General features: G+C 37.6%; 1 protein-coding gene across 1 annotated transcript in view; it reads right to left on the bottom strand.

The window, feature by feature from the left end:
- Positions 1-22,619, bottom strand: part of ankfn1b (ankyrin repeat and fibronectin type III domain containing 1b) — a gene marked incomplete at its 3' end in the record, with an annotated part of 147,862 nt that overhangs the window by 29,914 nt on the left and 95,329 nt on the right. The window contains exons 6-7 of the mRNA XM_079806844.1: positions 14,780-14,902; positions 1,672-1,879 (exon numbers count right to left, since the gene is read on the bottom strand). Of these exons, the coding sequence (XP_079662970.1) occupies positions 1,672-1,879; positions 14,780-14,902 (331 nt within the window). The remainder of the gene's footprint in view (positions 1-1,671; positions 1,880-14,779; positions 14,903-22,619) is intronic.

Below are 22,619 nucleotides of genomic sequence, written 5' to 3'. Positions count from 1 at the left end.
AAACAAGCTGAAATGTCAATATTTAATAGTTATGTGAGACTAATTTGGTTTCTGCTATTGCATAGTTCTTGTTTAAAGGGACAGTTCACCCAAAAATGAAAATTCAAACTGCGTAGGAGACTGATACAGACGAGAGGAAATTGTTGAATAAAGGAGTTATTTTTGTTTGTAGTCTCGTCGCTTCATAACTTTAAGGTTGAACCACTGGAGTCACATGGACTATTTTAACCATGTCTTTACTACCTTTCTAGGCCTTGAAAGTGGTCATTCAATTGCTGTCTATGGAGGGGTCAGAGAGCTCTCGGATTTCATCAAAAATAAACTCACCTAAAGGATTATTAGGAACACCTGTTCAATTTCCCATTAATGCAATTATCTAATCAACCAATCACATGGCAGTTGCTTCAATGCATTTAGGGGTGTGGTCCTGGTCAAGACAATCTCCTGAACTCCAAACTGAATGTCAGAATGGGAAAGAAAGGTGATTTAAGCAATTTTGAGCGTGGCATGGTTGTTGGTGCCAGACGGGCCGGTCTGAGTATTTCACAATCTGCTCAGTTACTGGGATTTTCACGCACAATCATTTCTAGGGTTTACAAAGAATGGTGTGAAAAGGGAAAAACGTCCAGTATGCGGCAGTCCTGTGGGCGAAAATGCCTTGTTGATGCTAGAGGTCAGAGGAGAATGGGCCGACTGATTCAAGCTGATAGAAGAGCAACTTTGACTGAAATAACCACTCGTTGCAAGCGAGGTATGCAGCAAAGCATTTGTGAAGCCACAACACGCACAACCTTGAGGCGGATGGGCTACAACAGCAGAAGACCCCACCGGGTACCACTCATCTCCACTACAAATAGGAAAAAGAGGCTACAATTTGCACGAGCTCACCAAAATTGGACAGTTGAAGACTGGAAAAATGTTGCCTGGTCTGATGAGTCTCGATTTCTGTTGAGACATTCAGATGGTAGAGTCAGAATTTGGCGTAAACAGAATGAGAACATGGATCCATCATGCCTTGTTACCACTGTGCAGGCTGGTGGTGGTGGTGTAATGGTGTGGGGGATGTTTTCTTGGCACACTTTAGGCCCCTTAGTGCCAATTGGGAATCGTTTAAATGCCAAGGCCTACCTGAGCATTGTTTCTGACCATGTCCATCCCTTTATGACCAGCATGTCCCCATCCTCTGATGGCTACTTCCAGCAGGATAATGCACCATGTCACAAAGCTCGAATCATTTCAAATTGGTTTCTTGAACATGACAATGAGTTCACTGAACTAAAATGGCCCCCACAGTCACCAGATCTCAACCCAATAGAGCATCTTTGGGATGTGGTGGAACGGGAGCTTCGTGCCCTGGATGTGCATCCCACAAATCTCCATCAACTGCAAGATGCTATCCTATCAATATGGGCCAACATTTCAAAAGAATGCTTTCAGCACCTTGTTGAATCAATGCCACATAGAATTAAGGCAGTTCTGAAGGCGAAAGGGGGTCAAACACAGTATTAGTATGTGTTCCTAATAATCCTTTAGGTGAGTGTATCTTAATTTGTGTTCTGAAGATGAATGATGGACTTACAGGTTTGGAACGGCATGAGGGTGAGGAATTAATGACAGAATTTTTGACACACATTTTTGGGTGAACTATCCCTTTAAGTGTTTGCATCATACCATGGTGGTTTTATGTGAATGGTCCTTGTCCGACTGGCCTGGGAGTGCCGTTTCGTCCAGAACCAGGTTCGTCGTGCGAAACTTTCCAGACAGGTTTCTGTAGAGGCGTCGTGCAGCACTCGGAGGAGACGAACATGACGTGCTGGAGTATTTACGTGGAATCAAAGGATGGGGCTCAGGAATCTGTTGAGTCATTTTGGATTCGGCCCTGAAAAAAGAAATTACAGGGAATAAAGAGAGATGCTATGAGAACACACACACAAAAAACATTCATTGTTAAAGGGTAAATACTTGCATACTTATAAAAACAGGCTTTTTTAATTTTAAACACAAACTAACAATGATAAATAATTCTAAAACATCTTGGTTAATTTCAACATTTACTAACACAAAATCAAAAGTTGTATCTGTTAATATTATTTAACGGACCTGAGCTAATTTGAACTAACAATAAACAGCTGTATTTTATTAAGTAATGTTAAAGAGATAGTTCACCCAAAAATGAAAATTAGCCCATGATTTACTCACCCTCAAGCCATCCTAGGTGTATATGACATTTATATGACAGTTATATAAAACAATGTCCGGGCTCTTCCAAGCTTTATAATGGCAGCCCAAAATTTTAAGCCCAAAAAAGTGCATCCATCCATTAAAAAAGTGCTCCACACGGAAGGCCTTCAGAAGTGAATCGATGGGTTTGTGTAAGAAAAATATCCATATTTAACATGTTATAAAGTAAAATATCTAGCTTCTGGTGGACCGCCTTCCATATTCAACTTACGCATAAAGTGTAACGTCTCTCGCATTTCAAAACGCTTACGTCCGACGTCATACATCACGCCAGTTACGTTTTTTTTGTAAGTTGAATACAGAAGGCGGTCAAGGACATTTTTTAATATAACTCTGATTGTATTCGTCTGAAAGAAGAATGTCATTTACACCAAGGATGGCTTGAGGGTGAGTAAATCATGGGCTAATTTTCATTTTTGGGTGAACTATCCCTTTAAGCAAAGATGAAAAAAGAATGAATTGCGCATTAGTTACTTTGAGTTAATGGCTGCATTAACTTACTTTAACTAATGGGTCATTATTGTAATGGATCATCCTCAAAACAAGATAAATTTATGTGAGAAGCAAAATTAATGTAAGATAATAAGACGTTTATTTGATCCCTTAAAATCTTACTTGCAACAAATCTTTCTTGTTTTAGAATATAGCAAACTATAGTTGAACTATATTAGAATCCACACTTAATATCATTCTGATTATTCAAAGAGCATGTTAGTCTGTCGCTTTAAATGCTTGAGCTTGTTTAGCAGGATTGATTCTGACCAATGGTTTTATTGGTTATAGGCTGAATAAAATCGGCCTGAAAGTGATTCCAATGATATCGTTTCTCTGCGCCGTTAACGTTATAGCTGTAGTGTGAACTCTGCTATTTTTTTATATTGACTATAAAACTATATCTTTATCGTTATAGTTATTGTCTTTACTGTGAACGGGCCTTAAAGGAATCGCTCACCCAAAAATGAAAATTCTGTCATCATTTACTCACCCTCAATTTGTTCCACACCTGTATACATTTTGTTCTGCTGTACACAAAGAAAGACATTTGGAAGAATGTAGGAAAGATACTGTAAGAAAAAATACTATAGTAGTCAATGGGGCCCTGAGATCTGCTTGGTTACAAACTTGAGGGTGAGTAAATGATGACAGAATTTTCATTTTTGGGTGAACTATCCCTTTTAAGACTGGTAGGTACTAAAAGTAAAATTAAGAATCAATTACTGAAAAACTCATATTGACTGACCGCTGATATAACTATTGGGGAACGACATGTTCACCCTGACATCAAGATTCATTCAGAGGGGCTTCAGATTTGGAAACAGAACAAAGGGCTCCGAGAACTACAACTGTCACAAATGTTCTCGTATTAGGACGGACCATTGTCCGCGTCGGATGCAGGCGGCCAGAAACAGGCGAACACCTCCGAGTGCTCTGATAATAACGTGGTTATTTTAACGGGCAGGTATGTGCTGTGTGCAGATAAAAGTGGGTATATTTGTGGCAGGCCGGATCAGTTTCAAAGGCGGCTGATCTCCGGGCTTAAAGTTTCTCCTCTTGTGCTGAACACACGGGCTGCCGAGCGAACGGCGCGCGCACTCACATGAAAGACTAGCAGATGAAAGAACGAGGGATAAAGAGAGAAAGACAAAAGAAACAGGGACACCACATGTTAACACAGCCGTCTCAGCACCCCATCAGACGAATAGTGATAGAATAGAACAGACACACACACAGACACACACACACACACACAGTTTCCCACCACACAATTACTGTGAGGTCCAAACGTCTGAGACCACACTGAGAATCCGGGATTCCAAAGCATATTTAAACCTGGAAATTAGCTAATTTTCAGACATTTGAAACATTTACAACAGAGAAACATTTGGGATTGTGCTGTATTTCTATGTACTAATCACATGTAGGTAAAATCAGGTTTTCTGCTTTGAACATCTCAAATTTAGCTGGAGAACATGATCGTCAGGTTTTGTTTATGTAGCTTCAGAGCAAAAGTCTGTTGATTTTTTAATTTAACATCCTTTTGTAATTAAAAAGGACTTATTTACATGTGCACACAAACACACACACACACACAGTCAAGTTGGGGGCAAAAGTGCTCAAATATCTGGGGATTGTGCCTGGCATCACATCAAAAGGCAAAGCAAAATTTAGCACACAAATACGAGCACATTTAACACGTCCAGTAAGTCAAGGCTAAATGAGAATAGGCCATAGTATGGAAAATTTTGTGAGTAATGCCTCCGTCTAAGAATAATAGCCATTGAGAACAGTAGGCGCATATAAACACATGCAATCCCGCACACATGTGCATGTGTTGAGCTCACTGATGGTAAGAGATTACTCTTTACCGTTTCCCCGAACACATGTTCACATTTACCTCCGAGATCAAACTCTACCCGATATGACTGCTAATGTGCCCGCTACATTATCTGCTGTGTTTCACGTGAAACAATGATAAAGGCTGGAGGGGTCGTGCGAACTGTTTCTGTCACTCCTTTTAGATCTGATGTTGCTATACAGAAAATAAATGACAACTTCAACATTCTGTTCCCGGGCGTATTCTGCACAATTCATCAGTGCACTTGTTGATGTTAACTATGTTAACTAATAGTCAAACCAAAAGTAAATGTCATGAGACGCAGACTGGAATTCACACTGACTTTGAATGTGAGTTTTAGATAACAGTCAGACGGATAAACAGAACTGACAGCAACAGTCGTTCATTTGATTTATGACATTTGCAATGTATCATGGGATGGACAAATGTTTTCAAAATTTCAAATACCTTTTGCTAAAAATAAAATGTTTGTTTGAACTCATTGAACTTCATTAGAATTCACTGGAGTTTGAACGGAAAGGATAAAATGTTCTTGCATAAAAAGGTAATATGTTGTCTCTTTTGGCAACAGAAAAATGTATGACTACAGATTATGTATATTTAAACAAGAAAAAATACTAGGGGTGTAACGGTACACGCATTCGTACCGAACCGTTTCGGTACAGGGCTTCCGGTACGGTGTACGCGTGTACCGAACGGTTCCGAATTAACAGTAGCCGCGTTTCCATTACCCTTCAAATTGCGCAAATTTAAATTGAAAATTGAAAATACGCCTAACGGAAACGTGTCAATTTCGCAAAAAATCCCATATAAATCGCTAAAAAGTTTTTACACTCGCATGAGGTGGTTTTTCAGGCAATTCGAAAAAGGACATTTTCGCAAAACTGCAATGGAAACCTGCCGTATGTATGTCGGACAGAAGACGAGACAGAGTTCTTTATTAAACTCATGAAAGACAATAGAATTACAGGAACACTGGATTCTAAACAACAAAGAAATGCCACTAATTATCATGAAGACCTTGAAGCAGATATGAGGGAGAAACACCCAAACACACCTCATACGTGCCGCTCAAGTATAAAGTGCTTTCCTTGCCATTAATGCTTGCATAACACGCATGTCTCCTTCCATTTAAAAATAATAACTAGTGCGGTGGATGGGATATACATAAACCTAAAAACATTTGTGGCATCATTTTTGGAATGACTTTTAGTCGCATAACATCAGGAATTTAGGAATTTTAGTCGCATAACATCAGTTCATATCGCAGTAGCTTTTTATCGACATTTAGAAAATCTAGCAAAAGTTTTGCATAAATCTGTAATGGAAACGCGGCTCCTAACTGTCTTTAACAGTCGGCTTGTTTTAAGCGCGGAACACACTTCAATCCTAGTTCCCACTCGAGCATATGAAGTATTCAGTCCATTTTATCACGAAATTCAAACGATAAATGCGTCTTTAATGTGACGTGACGGATCACTGTATAGGCGCTTCAGTTCAAGCGATCGCGCGGTGTGCGAGTGAACGTGATCATAACTTCCTAAAGAATAAACATGAATTAATATCTTAAAGGGGCACTTACTTCAGCGCTGAGAAGATGAATGTGTATTTAAACTGGGTCATTTATATAGTAGAAATGTGACATTATTTTTGAATTTGGTGCCTTCTATACTGAGAAAAGACAGAAAATGTATTTTTGTCTCATGTGGATGAAAGACAACAACTCCCAGAATGCACTTGCTTCGCTGCCCTATGAGGCCACTTCCAAAGCCACGGCTACTGGTTATCACTTGCCCACCGCGGCACCGCCCCAACGTCATTTTGATATTCATAGTAATAAAATTATTTTGTTCAGTTAGAGAATAGACACTGCAATTAAAAACTGAACGTGTCTTTTCAATAACGTGTGAGTGAGCCGAACGAAAGTCACGTCACAGACGCAGCAGGAGTCAGATTTCATTCATCACGAGAGAAGAGCTGAGCAGAGCGGCAGTGTCCAGTCTGAGGCGTTATCAGATCGCATGTGGAAGCTAAACGTTCATAGGAATTCATTGAAAAGTTGAAACACTCACTTTGCTCACATTCTGTGAGTGAGATCCTCCCCTGTGGGCGAGTTGAAAACATGCGGAATTAACTCCTGTAGTCTCTAGCCTCTGGCCAAAAATCCTCAGATGACACAAAATGACGATATTTGCGTCATTTGAGGATTTTTTTCCAGAAATGAAAGGCATAATTCTCTCGTCTCAGGGGGACATGAGGGGGGAAAGTACCAAAATTCGAATATACTACAGGGTTTCTACTGATACAAAGCTTAAAGGGGTGGTTACGTGTTTTTTTTCTTGGCTTGGTTGTGTTTATGGGGCGCAGTATAACATGTCTTAATACTTCTTTTTTTTTAAAACGCCATATTTTTCTTATATTTTACCTTTATTCCACACCGCTGTCTCCACTGTCCTTTGAACGGCTTGTTTGCTTCCTGCTTCTGTGAAGCCCATCCCTCCGAAAAACGCAATGGTCTTAGATTGGTTAGATGGCCAGATGTAGTTTGTCGTTCTGCAACAGCTCTCTCTCTTTCGTAATGACGGCGACGTGGCCTCGCCCACTTTTTTTGCGTGTTCGCGTGGGCAGTGTTTATGTTAATAGCAGGTGTTTATGATGTCACCAACCCGGGAAGAAGCTTGTTGTAGTCCAAACCGGCCGTTTTTGTAGGCAATAAACTGCCATAACTTTAAAAGACAATATCTCCGTTTGCATTGAACTTTCAGCGCTGTAACTTTGCAGATACTGTTTATGCTCAAGCAGCAACACTACACACTAACTAAAGTTACAAAAGTGAAATCGCATGCAACCACCCCTTTAATGATAAATCACTGAAGTAACCCTTTAAGGTATGTTGAGGATACATTACAAACTTACTGAAACGTATCATATGTGGTGTAATCGCTCAATCAATGTTTCAACTGCGGAAAGACGTCAATAAAACAGCTTGTAATGTCACGTAGCATCACATTTACCTCAGAAGTCATTCAGTGTCCACAGCTGTTAGTTCACTAGAGAGATGAACTCTTTCACTAAATATTATATTAGCCTATATATATTAATGATATCCTACTTAACCTGTTAGTGATGTCTTGATTATTTAATGTATGTTTAAATAAACGTGTCATGAAAATGAAAGACACTGTATAAATGATTATATTCCAAAAACGAATTGGAGCAAAAATATAATTTTATAATTAGATTTAGAGGTCAATGCAAAACCTGCCTAATGAGAAGTTTACATGTTTGCGTACAATACGTTATTTGAGTGTTGATTATTATATCTAAAAATAAATAGCAGCTGATTTTAGGCTAATAGTTTGGGCTCTGTCCTTTAATATAATAGTAATGTGTAAGTAAGGGCTCCCTATATAGTTTACAGCATTATCTGTAAGAAACTTTTAGTTAGAATTGAATAAATTTAAGGACAGACACATTTTTTTCTGTACACCACTGTTTAAAGAAAATAATAAAAAGCTATATTGTAAAACTGCTGTACCGAACCGTGACTTCAAAACCAAGTACGTACCGAACCATCAGTTTTGTGTACCGTTAAACCCCTACAAATACTACATGATTATCAGTAGGTTATTTAACATTTAATTTAGAAATCTGGGGGAAAATTTGAATCTAAATGTGGCTCTTCTACATTATGAGGCACTAATGAAATTATCGCAATTACAAAATGACAGCTTGCAGATTCTACTCATTGTATTAAATTAATATTGTCTATTAAAGAACAAAGAAAGTGCATCAGGTAAATAATAAAAAGGCATATCAAACGGAACAAACGCGCAGACGTTGTTACCTAAACAACTTTTGAGTAGGGGTGCACCGATCCGATATTAGGATCGGATATCGGCCGCGATACTGACAAAATAGCTGGATCGGGGATCGGAAAAATGAACAGATCCACAAGCCGATCCAGGTGTTTTTTTCCGTCGCAGCAGAACCTACGTCATTCGTCAGCTTGCGCATGCTAGAAGGGAGCGAGCCAGAGAGTCGGCTGTGTGGAGGAGATATTTCACGCTTGCCACGCCAACTAGTTCGTCGCTGTTTCGAGGGTATTACTGCAAAGTCAGGGTCTTTCCTGCATTGACATTTTTTTGACGGCCAAAGCCTAATTTGATGAGTTATTGTGATTTACGAGTGATGTAGAACAGATGCTGCGCTTGTGACTGAGTGACAGAGAGACCGATCTGAGAGCTCCTCCCCCGCGCGCGCTCTCTGGGTCTTCAAAATAATCAGTGTTCGCTCTCATATTTCACATATTAATCCAAATCAAAAGCTCGGAAGACCGAAACCATGTTGCACGTGACACATTCGGACAATTTTGTCCTTGAATTATCACTGGGTGTGAATTGCGCTCAAAAAACATTGACTCTTCTCTGACCAGCTGACATAAAGCATACTTTCAATAAGCGGGAGACAAATTATATCCAGTTATGAAGTGTTTTCTGTGTGTTGACATCTTTCGCGATGTTCTAACAGACGGGATTCGCACACAACGCATCTGCTAATGTCCGATTCGTGACCTAATGACTCCTTTGAACCGAATCATTTTAACGACTGGCCAGAACAACTGATCTGTCCAACACTGAACTCATGAACTCAGTTTATTAATTTACTCAGAACGCAACTGAAATGAGAACACAAGTGTGCTTACCCATTTTAGCAAGAGTGGGTAGTAAGAATTATTTTTAATTATCAACAGTATTTCATCTTATTTCTGTTGACAATGTGTAGTAAAATAAATAGGCCTAGCCTACAATCATTTAATCTGGAGTGAGGTGAAACCAGAACAAAGTTGTTATTAGCTAGCTGAAAATTTTTATTAAATTGCATATGGTAGAAAATTAGACTATTTGTTAATTTGTAATGCTACTTTTTAATATTGATATGATTATATACCAAAACAATTATCTGTAGTGTAAAAAATGTTTGGTAACTGTCAGATTACTATTGTATGTTTGACCAATACACTGTTTTTTGTTTCCACTGCTACATTTTATTTATTTAAAGAAGTTAGATTACATTCTATTTTAGATTTGAATGCACAATTGTTTTTTAAATAAATAAGAATTCAACACCTTACATACATCTGTTATTTTGTCTTAGTTATGTTTAGTTAGTAAAGTCTGGTGCCTTTAGTCTCTTCAAGGAAGGTATAAGGTGGAAGATATACAGTTTATTATTAATTCAACAATATATCGGATCGGTATCGGGTATCGACAGATACACAAAGCCCAGGCATCGGTATCGGTATCGGGACTGAAAAAGTCGGATCGGTGCACCCCTACTTTTGAGTTCCCTTATTGTATAATCATGAATTCAACAGACATTTTCTCGTTATCCTAATGATAAAGTATACATTTAGAGATTCATTTTTGATCCTAATCAACTGCAAAATGATGCCGAGATGGATTTCACGTGAATACATGAGATGCACGACTGCAACAGACGCAACGCTAACAATGCGCGGATGTGTACGAGAAACACCAATCCGGCTGATTCTCTCACGTCCTCATCAATCAAACGAAACTCTTGACATTTGGAATGTTTTACGACAAATGCGCAAAGAGCGGGCGACGTCTCTCTTTCTTTTAGAATAGTTGGTTATAACAGACGGAAAGGGGGCAGAGGGACTCCTCTACAAGGGTTATATGCGGCTGCGAGAAGCAGAGTCGGAAATTTGATTCTTGGCACCAGACAGACTGCAGTCCGACCAGCCAAAATTTGGAGGGGGAGTGTGTGTGACAGTAAGCAACAGGAGGGGGGCAGCGAGGACAGTATTACCGATTAGTGTGTGTGTGTTACTAGGGTCAACAGAACCCCTCTCTCTCTCTTTCTCTCTCTTGTGTACTTCAGGCCTAGTGGAGCCAGTCTAACCCTTCGACCTCTCACACACACAATGGGGAATCAAAGCTAATCAGTTGATTCCCTCCCCGTTTGAAAGACACGCAGACAGGTTTGCATGTCACCACAGAGATCTTCAGCACGCAAACGCTCATCACCAATCACAAGTCAGCTAGGGATCTCACAAGAACGTGTCACATTTCACCTTAAAAGTCAAGAAATTAGTATATTGTATTCTGCATAAAGTACATTTTTAACAAGTGCCTTTTATTTTAAGCCACCAAATATTCTCATTACTATTTGTTTGACTTTTCTCAGCAGTGAATCTCATAATAAATTCAGGTGAATAGGCTGTTAACTATTAGACATCACCAAAAATTCCCTAGTTGATTTACCACAGTACATCAAGACAGCTGTTTCTCTTTTCTGAAATATTTAAAATATGCAAATGATGCATTCGTCTAATTTGCATACATTTTGAGAGCAGAAATCTCAACATTTTGAAATAAATCATTGAGAAACAGCCTTTTAAACACTGCAAAAATAGCTTTTCTTACGTAGTATTTTTGTCTTGTTTTCAGTCCAAATATTTTCCAGTCCAAATGTTTTCGGTCCAAAATTCAGTACAAAATAATCTGCCAATGGGGTAAGCAAAATAATCTTGTTTTCTGTTTGAATTAAGATTATTTTGCTTACCCCATTGGCAGATTATTTTGCTTATTTTAAGAAAAAACTCCCTTAATTTTGAGTTATTATCCCCCAAAATAAGACCAAAACTTTTGCTTGTCTAGTAAATGCTTCTTAATGTAAGATTTTTTAGATATTTGGACTGAAAACAAGACGAAAATACTAAGTAAGAAAGGCATTTTTTACAGTGAAGATATGCATTGTAATTGAAATCTACACATGCAAACAGATTAAATGTCATGAAAATCTATCAGTAGTCGGAAAGACAAGTTGCGAAAGTAAAATAGCATTGACCAGTGCATGAAAAGACATGCTTGTTAAATGTAAATAATATATTGTTTTATCCCAATTAGACTTTTTTGCATTACAGCAATAAAAAAAAATCTTAATGATCCAAAAGTAGGTTTAATTTTCATTATGTGAAATATAATTTCTTTCGTTTGATTTTGGGGTGAAATGTGGGAGATTCACCCACGCATGCACACGTCGCTTCGACAGCTTTAGAACGGGAGCGAGTTTGTTTATCGGAGTAAAGCCGCGCAGTCTTTTCCCGTCACGCGTACGTCTGCATGATTGCGTGTTTCGTTTGCGTTATAATCCTGTCAGATTAAGAGATGAGACGCGGGAGTATTTGTGTGCATGCGGCGGTATGCGGGTGTGTTGTCGCAGTAGTAGTCGCTCCCCTGTGAGAGTGTTTGCTGTGTCGAGTTCAACTGCCCGCCACCTGTTCGCCCCCCCACCCCAGGGGGCAAATCTCTCTAATTCTGATGAGCAGAGACAGAAGACCGTCGCCATGGGGATGTTCTGCAGGGGGACGAGAAGCGCATGTGAGCACGGGATCAATCAATGTATGAATGCGTGTGCGCGGATGTGTCTTTGTGCAACGGCTCCGTACGTGTGTGTGTGACGTTAGGCCAGTCTAAGAGGCACTGGCGACAGACAGCTCGGCGTGCAGGAGGTGACAGGGAGTCTGCGTGAGTCTCTGCACGGTCCCAAAAACAGGGGGGCCCAGCCCTCATCGTGCCCAGCCAGGGTGGCTACATCCTGGGGACAGGCCGCCCAGAGACTCCCCGGAGTTATATGCGTCTCTGGAGCCCGGCTTCCAATTTGCCATATGCCACGACCCAGATGCGGCCTTCTCGTGCACAAAGAAAAGCACATAAACTTAAAAAGGAAATAAAAAGTTTTACAAAAAGAGTCCATTTAAGTGCCTTTTAAGGTCATCTGAACATGCAGTATTATGGGACAGCTCTGTATAAAAAGTTGGATATATATAAGACTGTTGTATATAATATCCAACTTTTTATACAGAGCTGTCCCATAATACTGCATGTTCAGATGACCTTAAAAGACTCTTTTTGCATGAATTTTAATTTTTATCATAAAATGTATATATATTTATATATAAGAATGTCTCTGCATTATACTTATAAACTAAAGCAAATCTCAATTACTTGATTTTTTATATCATTACAAAAATGCAGGGCTCCAAACTAACTTTTTTCACTAGGAGCACAGTGGCGTAAATCAACATGCTAACCAAATCTACTAATTTCCACTGTATTACTAATAGGGATCGGTATCGTTAAGGTTTTAATGGTATTACTACTCTTACCGATACTGCTTATCGAGCCGGTACTCTAACAGTATTCTTATCGGTTCTTTTTATTATACTTTATTTTTTTTTTTTATTTAAAAAAACATAATTAAGAACATAATTAACATGGCTTTATAATCTGAAAAGTAAAATATCTATAGCAAAAGAAACCGCAAAGTTTGAACAAAAAAATAAAACATCTATTTGTAAATGGACCAGTGTGCAGGCATTCGGAAGGTCTGCTAACATTAATATTACAGTAAAGAACAAACCTACAAAGAAATCTGATAAAGTAATGAAATGTAAAATAACACTGCATAGTTTTCACTGTATAAATTGATAGATTAATGCTTATAAAAGCTAAAGTTATTAATTCAAGAGATGTGAATATTTTCTATTTGCCTTTTGTTCGATTCGAATGAATGGCTCAATCGTCAGCAGGTTTATTAGACGCTGCCCCTTTAAGACCGATCGAATGTAGAACTAATAATATCATATTCTCCTATTTCTCCAAACTATTTACGCCCATTTAAGATATAAACTGTTAAAATAACTACTCTCCAATCCGGCTATTTGTTGTTTATTTGATGGTTTAGACGCGCACACGAAGCCTAAAATATTAAGTGCAAGTCGTCCATTTCACAGCACATAAGCCACGTTGAAGTTGGAAACAGCGTCTCTTGCGCGGATTATTGTGCATTTAATAGCTCTTTATTATCAAACACATCCCGCAGTTTAGCAACAGTAGAGACTGCAGTTTACAACAATCACTGAATCTGACGTTTAGTTTAGGTTTAGGGAGAAATGACAGCGGCTGTGAAGGGAAGATGAGCTCGACTGAACACGGCTATAGGAATAGTTTTACCTCATACCATCTTTTTATAATTCTTGGAAGCCAAAATCGAAAATAAGATTAGATTAATATCACAGCACATCCCTAAAGTTTAAGCAGACTTAACTTGTGTTTAGTTCTTGGCCATCGTCACTCATTAAAGCTGACTGTGGAGTTGTGTTTGCTGTAGCTCCACGTGAGAGAGCTCGCTCGCTTTCTCTCTCTTCTGGATTGCGAATGGCAAAAATGCATCACGGACAAATGGTTTAATATTCTCTCATATAGAAACGGCTGGCAAAGATAGAATTTGCCAGACATAACGTCTATCAATTATAATTAGTAAGTGTATTTTCTTAATTTCTCCAGTACCGACAGCTGGCAAATTTACTGGTCGCACATGTGCGACTGGATGTAAAATTCAGTCGCACACTCTCAAATTTTAGTCGCAAAATGCGACCATTTAGTCGCACTCTGGAGCCCTGAAATGTAAACTATATTATTGCACAGATCGAGTCTGCTAAATGACTATAAGGCATGAAGATATTAGGATATCATATCACATTAACGTGACGATTTAGCTGTTTTGAAACAATCGTGAAAGTGCTAAAGAAATAACTTTGACTTGACTTGAGATGCTGTCTTGATGTGCTATGAATAATTGTTTTGCCAAATGAGTAATTCTGGTCATTTTTCTCCAACAGTAACAGATTCTTGTGCCTTATGTGCATGTTTGTCATCTCCCAAGAAAAGCTCATCTTTTCTGCATGCATCTTGGAAGCGAGTGAGTCAGATTTGTGAGTTTTGGACATGCAAACGCCGTGACAGACGGGGAGGGTGGAGAGGAGAGAGAGAGTCATAACTGGAGTCATGATGTCTGTGGAGATGAGCAGAGGAAAAACCTTGGGAAACCAGCAGCGCTCAGAGCCGACATGGCTTCCTTGCAGTCTTTTGAGTCCAAATGGCTGGTCAACCGCTCTCTTAAACAGGTTTTAGCTGTTTAAACGCCAATTCACAATGCAGACCGACGCAGACCAGATCACAGTACGTCACTTCTCAGACAGATAAAGCTGATTCAACATGTTCGCTGATCCAACAGTGCAGTGTGAATTGGCCTTAAAATGACATTATTTATAACACAGACTGAGGCTCATTTGCTGTGATGTAAATGTACCAGTCCACGCTGAGAGAGCGCCTCCTGTAGGCTGGAGGTCTGGACGGCAGGCTGCGGTCCTCCTTGCAGTGTTTGTCCTTCAAAGAGAGTCGCTGAGTCAACTTCACAATCCCAGACTCAGTTCTGCAAAAGTACAAACACACAGAAACAGCATGATTTGTCTGATTTATTAAATGCTCCCGCTGCCAGAGATTAGTCCAGAGCTTTACCTAACATTTTCCATCATAATGTCCCAACATGTTTCATGTGTATGTATAGATATTTGATCTTACAAATAACATATTTAACCATTTCAGTGTCACTAAACGTCATCAATTCAATCTGAAATAATTTTGCCCAAAACTAAAAAGGATGAACCTCATGAAAATAAAAAAATATATAAATAATAATATAATTAATATAATAATTATGTGTATAACAATAATAAAATGGTTTATTAATTATTATTGTTTTTGATTATTATTCTGACTGTTATTGTTATAATGACGATGACTATATTATTATCATCATTAAATCAATAAAATAAATAAAAGAAAACAAACAAACAAATATTCAAATTAATTGTTTTACATTTTCCACATTTTTTTCCAAGTTTTCAATTTTTTTTTATCAAATATTGATAACACCGGTAATAAATTAAAACTTACAAACAAATAAATATTTTATTTTATATATATATATATATATATATATATATATATATATATATATATATATATATATATATATATATATATATATATATATATATATATATATATATATATATATATATATATATATATATATATATATATATATATATATATATATATATATATATATATATATATATATATATATATAGGTATACACATACATACACACACAATTTCTTTTTACATTTTCCGAAAATTTTCTGTGTTCACTTTTTATTCCCAGATTTGATTAAAACCAATAAAGAAACAAATCTTCTAATTAATTGTTTTATATTTTATATTTTAATTTAAAAAAATCTAATTTCTCGATTTGTATCCCGTTTTTTTAATAAAATATGGATAATATTAAATTAAATTAAACTAACAAACAAATAAATAAATATTTTTGTTGTTTGACATTTTCCTAAAATTTCCATGTGTTAAATTTGTATTCCCAGATTTTTATATATATATATATATATATATATATATATATATATATATATATATATATATATATATATATATATATATATATATATATATATATATATATATATATATATATATATATATATATATATATATATATATATATATATATATATATATATATATATATATAAATCTTCTAATTAAATGCTTTAAAAAAAAAATATTTAAAAAATTCCAAGTTTTACATTTTTATTCCTGGATTTTAATAAAATATGAATAATAAATTAAATTAAATTAAATTAAATTAAATAACAAACAAACAAATTTTTTTTTTTTTTTTACATTTTCCTAAAATTTCTATGCATTTACAATTTATTCCCAGATTGTATAAAAACAATACACAAACAAACAAATCTTCTAAATAATAGTTTTACATTTTCTTAAAATGTTTTCAATTTATATATATATTTTATATATATATATATATATAATATTATAATATATAATATATATATTATATTATAATATATAATATATATATTTTTTTTACATTTTTCCTAAAATGTTAAAAATTTTATTCCCGGATTTTTTATAAAATATGGATAAAAATAAATTAAAATAAACAAACAAACAAATAAATATTTAGTTGTTTTACATTTTCCTAAAATTTCCATGTGTTCACTTTTTATTGATTAAAACCAATAAAGAAACAAATCTTCTAATTAATTGTTTTACATTTTCATGAAAAAATTCAAAGTGACCGATTTTTATTCTCAGATTTTAAATAAAATATGGATAATAATAAATGAAATTAAACTAACAAACTAATAAATAAATAAATATTTTGGTTGTTTTACATTTTCCTAAAATGTCCATGTGTTCAATTTTTATTCCCAGATTCGCAATTATGGTTTCAACTTGTGGACCAAATGTTTGTATATTTTTCTTAATTTGGAAGATGAATTTATGAGAAAAAATGTTATAAAATAATTGTCTTTATTGCCCCATGACCCGGAAATGTTCTCCCTGAGATTCCCCAGTCCACTCTCTGCAAGCAGGATTGTGTGTCTCATTAGCAACAGTGTTGTCATAACAGCAGCCGTCGCCCGGGCGGCAGCGGACACTATATGCAGATCTGACAGCGCTGTAAATGCGTGAATGAACCATCTCGCAATCGCTTAATGACAAACAAGTCAACAAGTGCGACTGAAGAATGTTTAAACACTGAAGGACAAGGTCAGCGAGCAAGCGGCAGAGCCAGCGCGGCCCAAACGCTCATGACATGGAGAGGTGACCGCATCCGTATTTCCAGAGGGAATGTTCCTAGATAGAAGCCGTTTGGGAATAAGACAGGAAGAAGGACCGCGGGCGGGATGAATCTGATTCCTGCGGCAGCTGTTCTGGATGACACTGCGCTCGGTCGGGGTCCCGCGTGCTGATGTAATGCCATTGGAAGATTTCTTACAGTAGGAAGGCCTGAGTGATGACATCACCTCCTTCAGACGCATACACACAAACACGAGTATAAAAATAAATACCAAACATAAACACGGCGCAAGTCGTCAACGCTTAATTCATATGCACTTTTAGACATGATTGAGAGAGCGAGGGAGACCAGATCTGTTTCAAAACCAAGTGAGAGGCGCAAAGCATTCTGGGATTGCCTGCTTTGAATGCGGTCACAGCATCTAAATGTAAGATTTACGCAGTTGAACTGCATGCGGCTTCAACATAAACTAATAAACTTAATGTGATGCATATTTGTCAGTCATACAACGGATAAGAGACGGGTTTCTGTGATAGTACTTATACGCTGAATTTGTTTTAAATATATATTTATCATCAATAATGTGTTTTAATCTCAAACACTCTAAAAAATTCTGGGTTAAAAACAACCCAAGTTGGGTTGAAAATGGACTAACCCAGCAATTGGGTTGTTATAACCCAGCGGTTGGGTTAAATGTTTGCTTAAAACAACCCAATCGCTATATTTTTTATGTTCAACTGAATAAATGTAATTCTTTTCACAATTAACTGAAAATATGATTATTGAAATATAATCCAATAGATGCAAATAGTTATTTAAGTTATGCAATGATAAGTTTGAGTACATCTTAAAGGAACACGCCGACTTTTTGGGACTTTATCTAATTCCCCGTATCCCCCAGAGTTAGATAAACTCCAGGTTATAGGTTATAGAGGTAAATGGCTCCAGCTAGCCTAGCTTAGCACAAAGACTGGAGGTAAACAGCTCCAGCTAGCCTAGCTTAGCACAAAGACTGGAGGTAAACAGCTCCAGCTAGCCTAGCTTAGCACAAAGACAGGAGGTAAATGGCTCCAGCTAGCCTAGCTTAGCACAAAGACTGGAGGTAAATGGCTCCAGCTAGCCTAGCTTAGCACAAAGACTGGAGGTAAATGGCTCCAGCTAGCCTAGCTTAGCACAAAGACAGGAGGTAAATGGCTCCAGCTAGCCTAGCTTAGCACAAAGACTGGAGGTAAACAGCTCCAGCTAGCCTAGCTTAGCACAAAGACAGGAGGTAAATGGCTCAAGCTAGCCGACTGCTCAATAATTGTGAAAATAACGCCAACATTTTCCTATTTACATGTTGTGATGTGTATAGTTAAATTGTACTAAGAACGACGGAAAATTAAAAGTTGTGATTTTCTAGGCCCATATGACTAGGAATTATACTCTCATTCCTGCGTAATAATCAAGGAATTTTATGCAGCGCCTGAAAATAGGCGAACTTCCACCAACATAACCAACGAGTAACAGACTTCATTGTGATTTATCTAATAATTTGTTTTTTTGTGTACATTTTTGACATTTCTGTGTGCTTAAATAGGTTTACGGTCTGCATTATCGGTCTTAATAAGTAGGGACTTTTATTTTGACGGATGTTGTAGTCTACGGAATGATAGTGAGAGCTTGCGGTTCATCGGAGTGGTTAGGCAGATTTAAAGTTTTCAGTTTGTTAAGTACCCCCGAAAAGGCATAAGATGTGTATGTTCTTGTTTACTGTCATCTGTAATGAGTATTTTTGTGTATTTCGCTGTATGTTAATGATAATGCTATGAAGAGAGAGAGTTTGTGTATACGAGGTGTTAATGTGCACTTCTTTGCTTTATTTGTTCAGCTCTTACAATGATTTTTTGGAGATCAAACGGTTTCAATAAACTCCATGAAACATCAGTAAAGTCTGGCCATCATTCGGACAGGGTCCGCTACACAACAATCTGCTTGCACAGAGAGTGCTGGGGATTATTATCAGGTGCTGCATAATATCATTGTGCCGCTGCACTCATGGTACGGCTCAGGAATGAGAGTATAGTTCCCAGCCATATCGGCCTAGAAAATCACAACTTTTCCTTTTCCGTCGGTCTTAGTACACGATGTAACAATACACATCACAACATGTAAATAGGAAAATGTTGGCGTTATTTTGTCACTTATTGAGCAGTAGGCTAGCTGGAGCCATTTACCTCCAGTCTTTGTGCTAAGCTAGGCTAGCTGGAGCCATTTACCTCCAGTCTTTGTGCTAAGCTAGGCTAGCTGGAGCCATTTACCTCCAGTCTTTGTGCTAAGCTAGGCTAGCTGGAGCCATTTACCTCCAGTCTTTGTGCTAAGCTAGGCTAGCTGGAGCCATTTACCTCCAGTCTTTGTGCTAAGCTAGGCTAGCTGGAGCCATTTACCTCCAGTCTTTGTGCTAAGCTAGGCTAGCTGGAGCCATTTACCTCCAGTCTTTGTGCTAAGCTAGGCTAGCGGTGGGTGTGTCAGACAGAGTTATGGCATACACAGAGATCAGAATGGTGTGTATGGACTTATCTAACTCTGGGGGATACAGTGAATAAGCTTTAACTACTTCATTTATGTATGACTTACAAATATGCATCACATTAAAGCTGCACTATGTAACTTTTCCATCCGCTAGAGGTCGCCTATTCAAAATAAAGGCGTAGTTTGATGACACCACATTTGAGCGCAGAATCTTGGCACTTCTCACACTGCAGTGAGAGTAAAGCGTTTCTGCAGAATAAAACCGTGGGTAACACAGATATGATGTCATCGACAGGCGACTCCCTCACACGTCCCGGTTCCTTGGTTAAAATAGCAATTTCTCACAATTTACAAATAGTTGGGAACATTTGGGATATTGTAAATACTCATCTGAACAAAATATATAACACTGGCCGAGTGGTTTTTGGATATTTTACTGTAAAAAATGTTACATAGTGCACCTTTAAGTTGATTAGTTTCTCCAAATAGATAGATATTTTATATGCAATTCAAATTCATACATTTTACATTAAGGCTTAAATATTAGTAAGTGAAGGCAGCACTATCTGTATGATCAGTAGGGAGGCATCCCTCTGGGGTTTGGAGCGGAGCGGGAGAGAGAGAGAGAGAGAGAGAGAGAGAGAGAGAGAGAGAGAGAGAGAGAGAGAGAGAGAGAGAGCGGGAGAGAGAGCGGGAGAGACGAGCGTCTGCCTCCGTTGTTTGATGTCGATCGGCGCTCAGACTGAAGCCAGCGCACAGATCCAACGTTTCGGCCCAGGCTGCTCATTAGACAAGCATATAAATACCAAACACACACAGTATTAAACACCAGTGCCAGCGTACACATAAATTGGTTAGTTAAGACAAAAATAAAAGCTCTCCATATACCGCACATCAAATGTGTCATGCCGTGTTATTCCACTGAAAGGCTTTGACCCTCACACACACACACACACACACACACACACACAGTACTGAGGTATGTGTGTAAACGTTAACAAACAAAAATCACCATTAAAGTGACTCAGAATAGAACAATCGACTACATTTTCAAATCATGTGTGTGAATTTGAACACCACCCACAGGAAGTTGAATTGGCATTTGGAATCTATCTATCTATCTATCTATCTATCTATCTATCTATCTGTCTATCTGTCTATCTGTCTGTCTGTCTGTCTGTCTGTCTGTCTGTCTGTCTGTCTGTCTGTCTGTCTGTCTGTCTGTCTGTCTATCTATCTATCTATCTATCTATCTATCTATCTGTCTATCTATCTATCTGTCTGTCTGTCTGTCTGTCTGTCTGTCTGTCTGTCTGTCTGTCTGTCTGTCTGTCTGTCTGTCTGTCTGTCTGTCTGTCTGTCTGTCTATCTATCTATCTATCTATCTATCTATCTATTTATCTGTCTGTCTATCTATCTATCTATCTATCTATCTGTCTATCTATCTATCTATCTATCTATCTGTCTGTCTATCTATCTATCTATCTATCTATCTATCTATCTATCTATCTGTCTATCTGTCTGTCTGTCTGTCTGTCTGTCTGTCTGTCTGTCTGTCTATCTATCTATCTATCTATCTATCTATCTAATTCAAATTCAAATTCAAATTTGCTTTATTGGCATGAATGTAAATCGTACAATATTGCCAAAGCTAGGAATATATGAACATAAATAATAATACATATATGAACATAAACAATTATACGTGAACATTAATAATAATATTAATGATGATAATAAACATCAATATAATAGAGGAAAATATTACAACATAACTTAAACTTAAATAAACAGTGTAACAAATTAGAACATTTGATACCACAGTGTTTTAACATATATATACACTCACATGTACTGAGGGTCACTGTGGTGGACAATAGGGAAACACACTGAGGTCAGACGCAACACACACACATTACACACACATTCACCTGCTGTCTCTCAGGCTGTGGCACACACACACGTATCTCGCAGCCAGTGCTGCTGTCTGTCCCTCTCCTAATATTATCTGTATTTTATCTACTTCAGTCATGGCTGTAAAGTTTTTTATTAATGTACTGAATTTGTTAAAGTAGAGGTCTCTTATGGACATGTATTTTTGACAGTGAAGGAGGAAGTGCGTCTCTGTCTCGATCTCTCCTGTCCTACAGTGAACACACACCCTTTGCTCTCTGGGTAACCAGCTCTGTCTGTGTCTGCCCGTCTCGATGGCCAGACTGTGTGCACTGAGCCTGTACTCTCTCTCTCACACACACACACACACACACACACACACACGGTCTCGATGGCCAGACTGTGTGCACTGAGCCTGTACTTGGTCAGGATCCGTCTCTGCTTTGTGTCTCTGACACTCTGGAGGTATTCTTCCAATTCATAATTTGACTTTAGAGTTCGATAGAATTGTAATTTACTTTGTAATTTAGTTTCCTGATCCCAATGTTCCAGATATGTATTCTTAGATTGTTTGATAATTTGGTTTATTCTGATGTTTGTGTGAGAAGCAGTGCTGGTCTGAGACTGGTTAGTGTTAGTAAAGTTAGTCGGGTTAGTCAGTCTCAGAACCAGCTGACTGAGGGGACTTTTTTCGGGGTTCAGTTCTTGGGTTTGTAACGCTTTAAAATGTAGCGATTCTGTGGGACTTGCTTTTAGGTGCATCCAGAATTTGAGGGCTCTTTTTTGCATATTAACAATCAAAGGGAATCGGCCTAATTCTGCCCTACATGCATTATTGGGTGTTTTTCTATGTATTTTTAGGATGAGTTTGCAGAATTCTGTGTGTAGGGCTTCTGTTGGATGTCTGTCCCATCTAGTGTAGCTCTGATCACTGAGTGGACCCCAAACCTCACTTCCATACAGCGCTATGGGCTGAATCACACTATCAAAGATTTTACACCAGATTGAAATTGGTAAGTCAATGTTTTGGAATTTTTTCTTAATCGCATATAGAGCT

Source organism: Gobio gobio (assembly GCF_949357685.1).
Source record: "Gobio gobio genome assembly, chromosome: 23".
In the NCBI taxonomy this organism is placed as follows: domain Eukaryota; kingdom Metazoa; phylum Chordata; class Actinopteri; order Cypriniformes; family Gobionidae; genus Gobio; species Gobio gobio.
The sequence above is the reverse complement of the archived record's forward strand: the minus strand, read 5'-3'. Positions and strand labels throughout refer to the sequence as shown.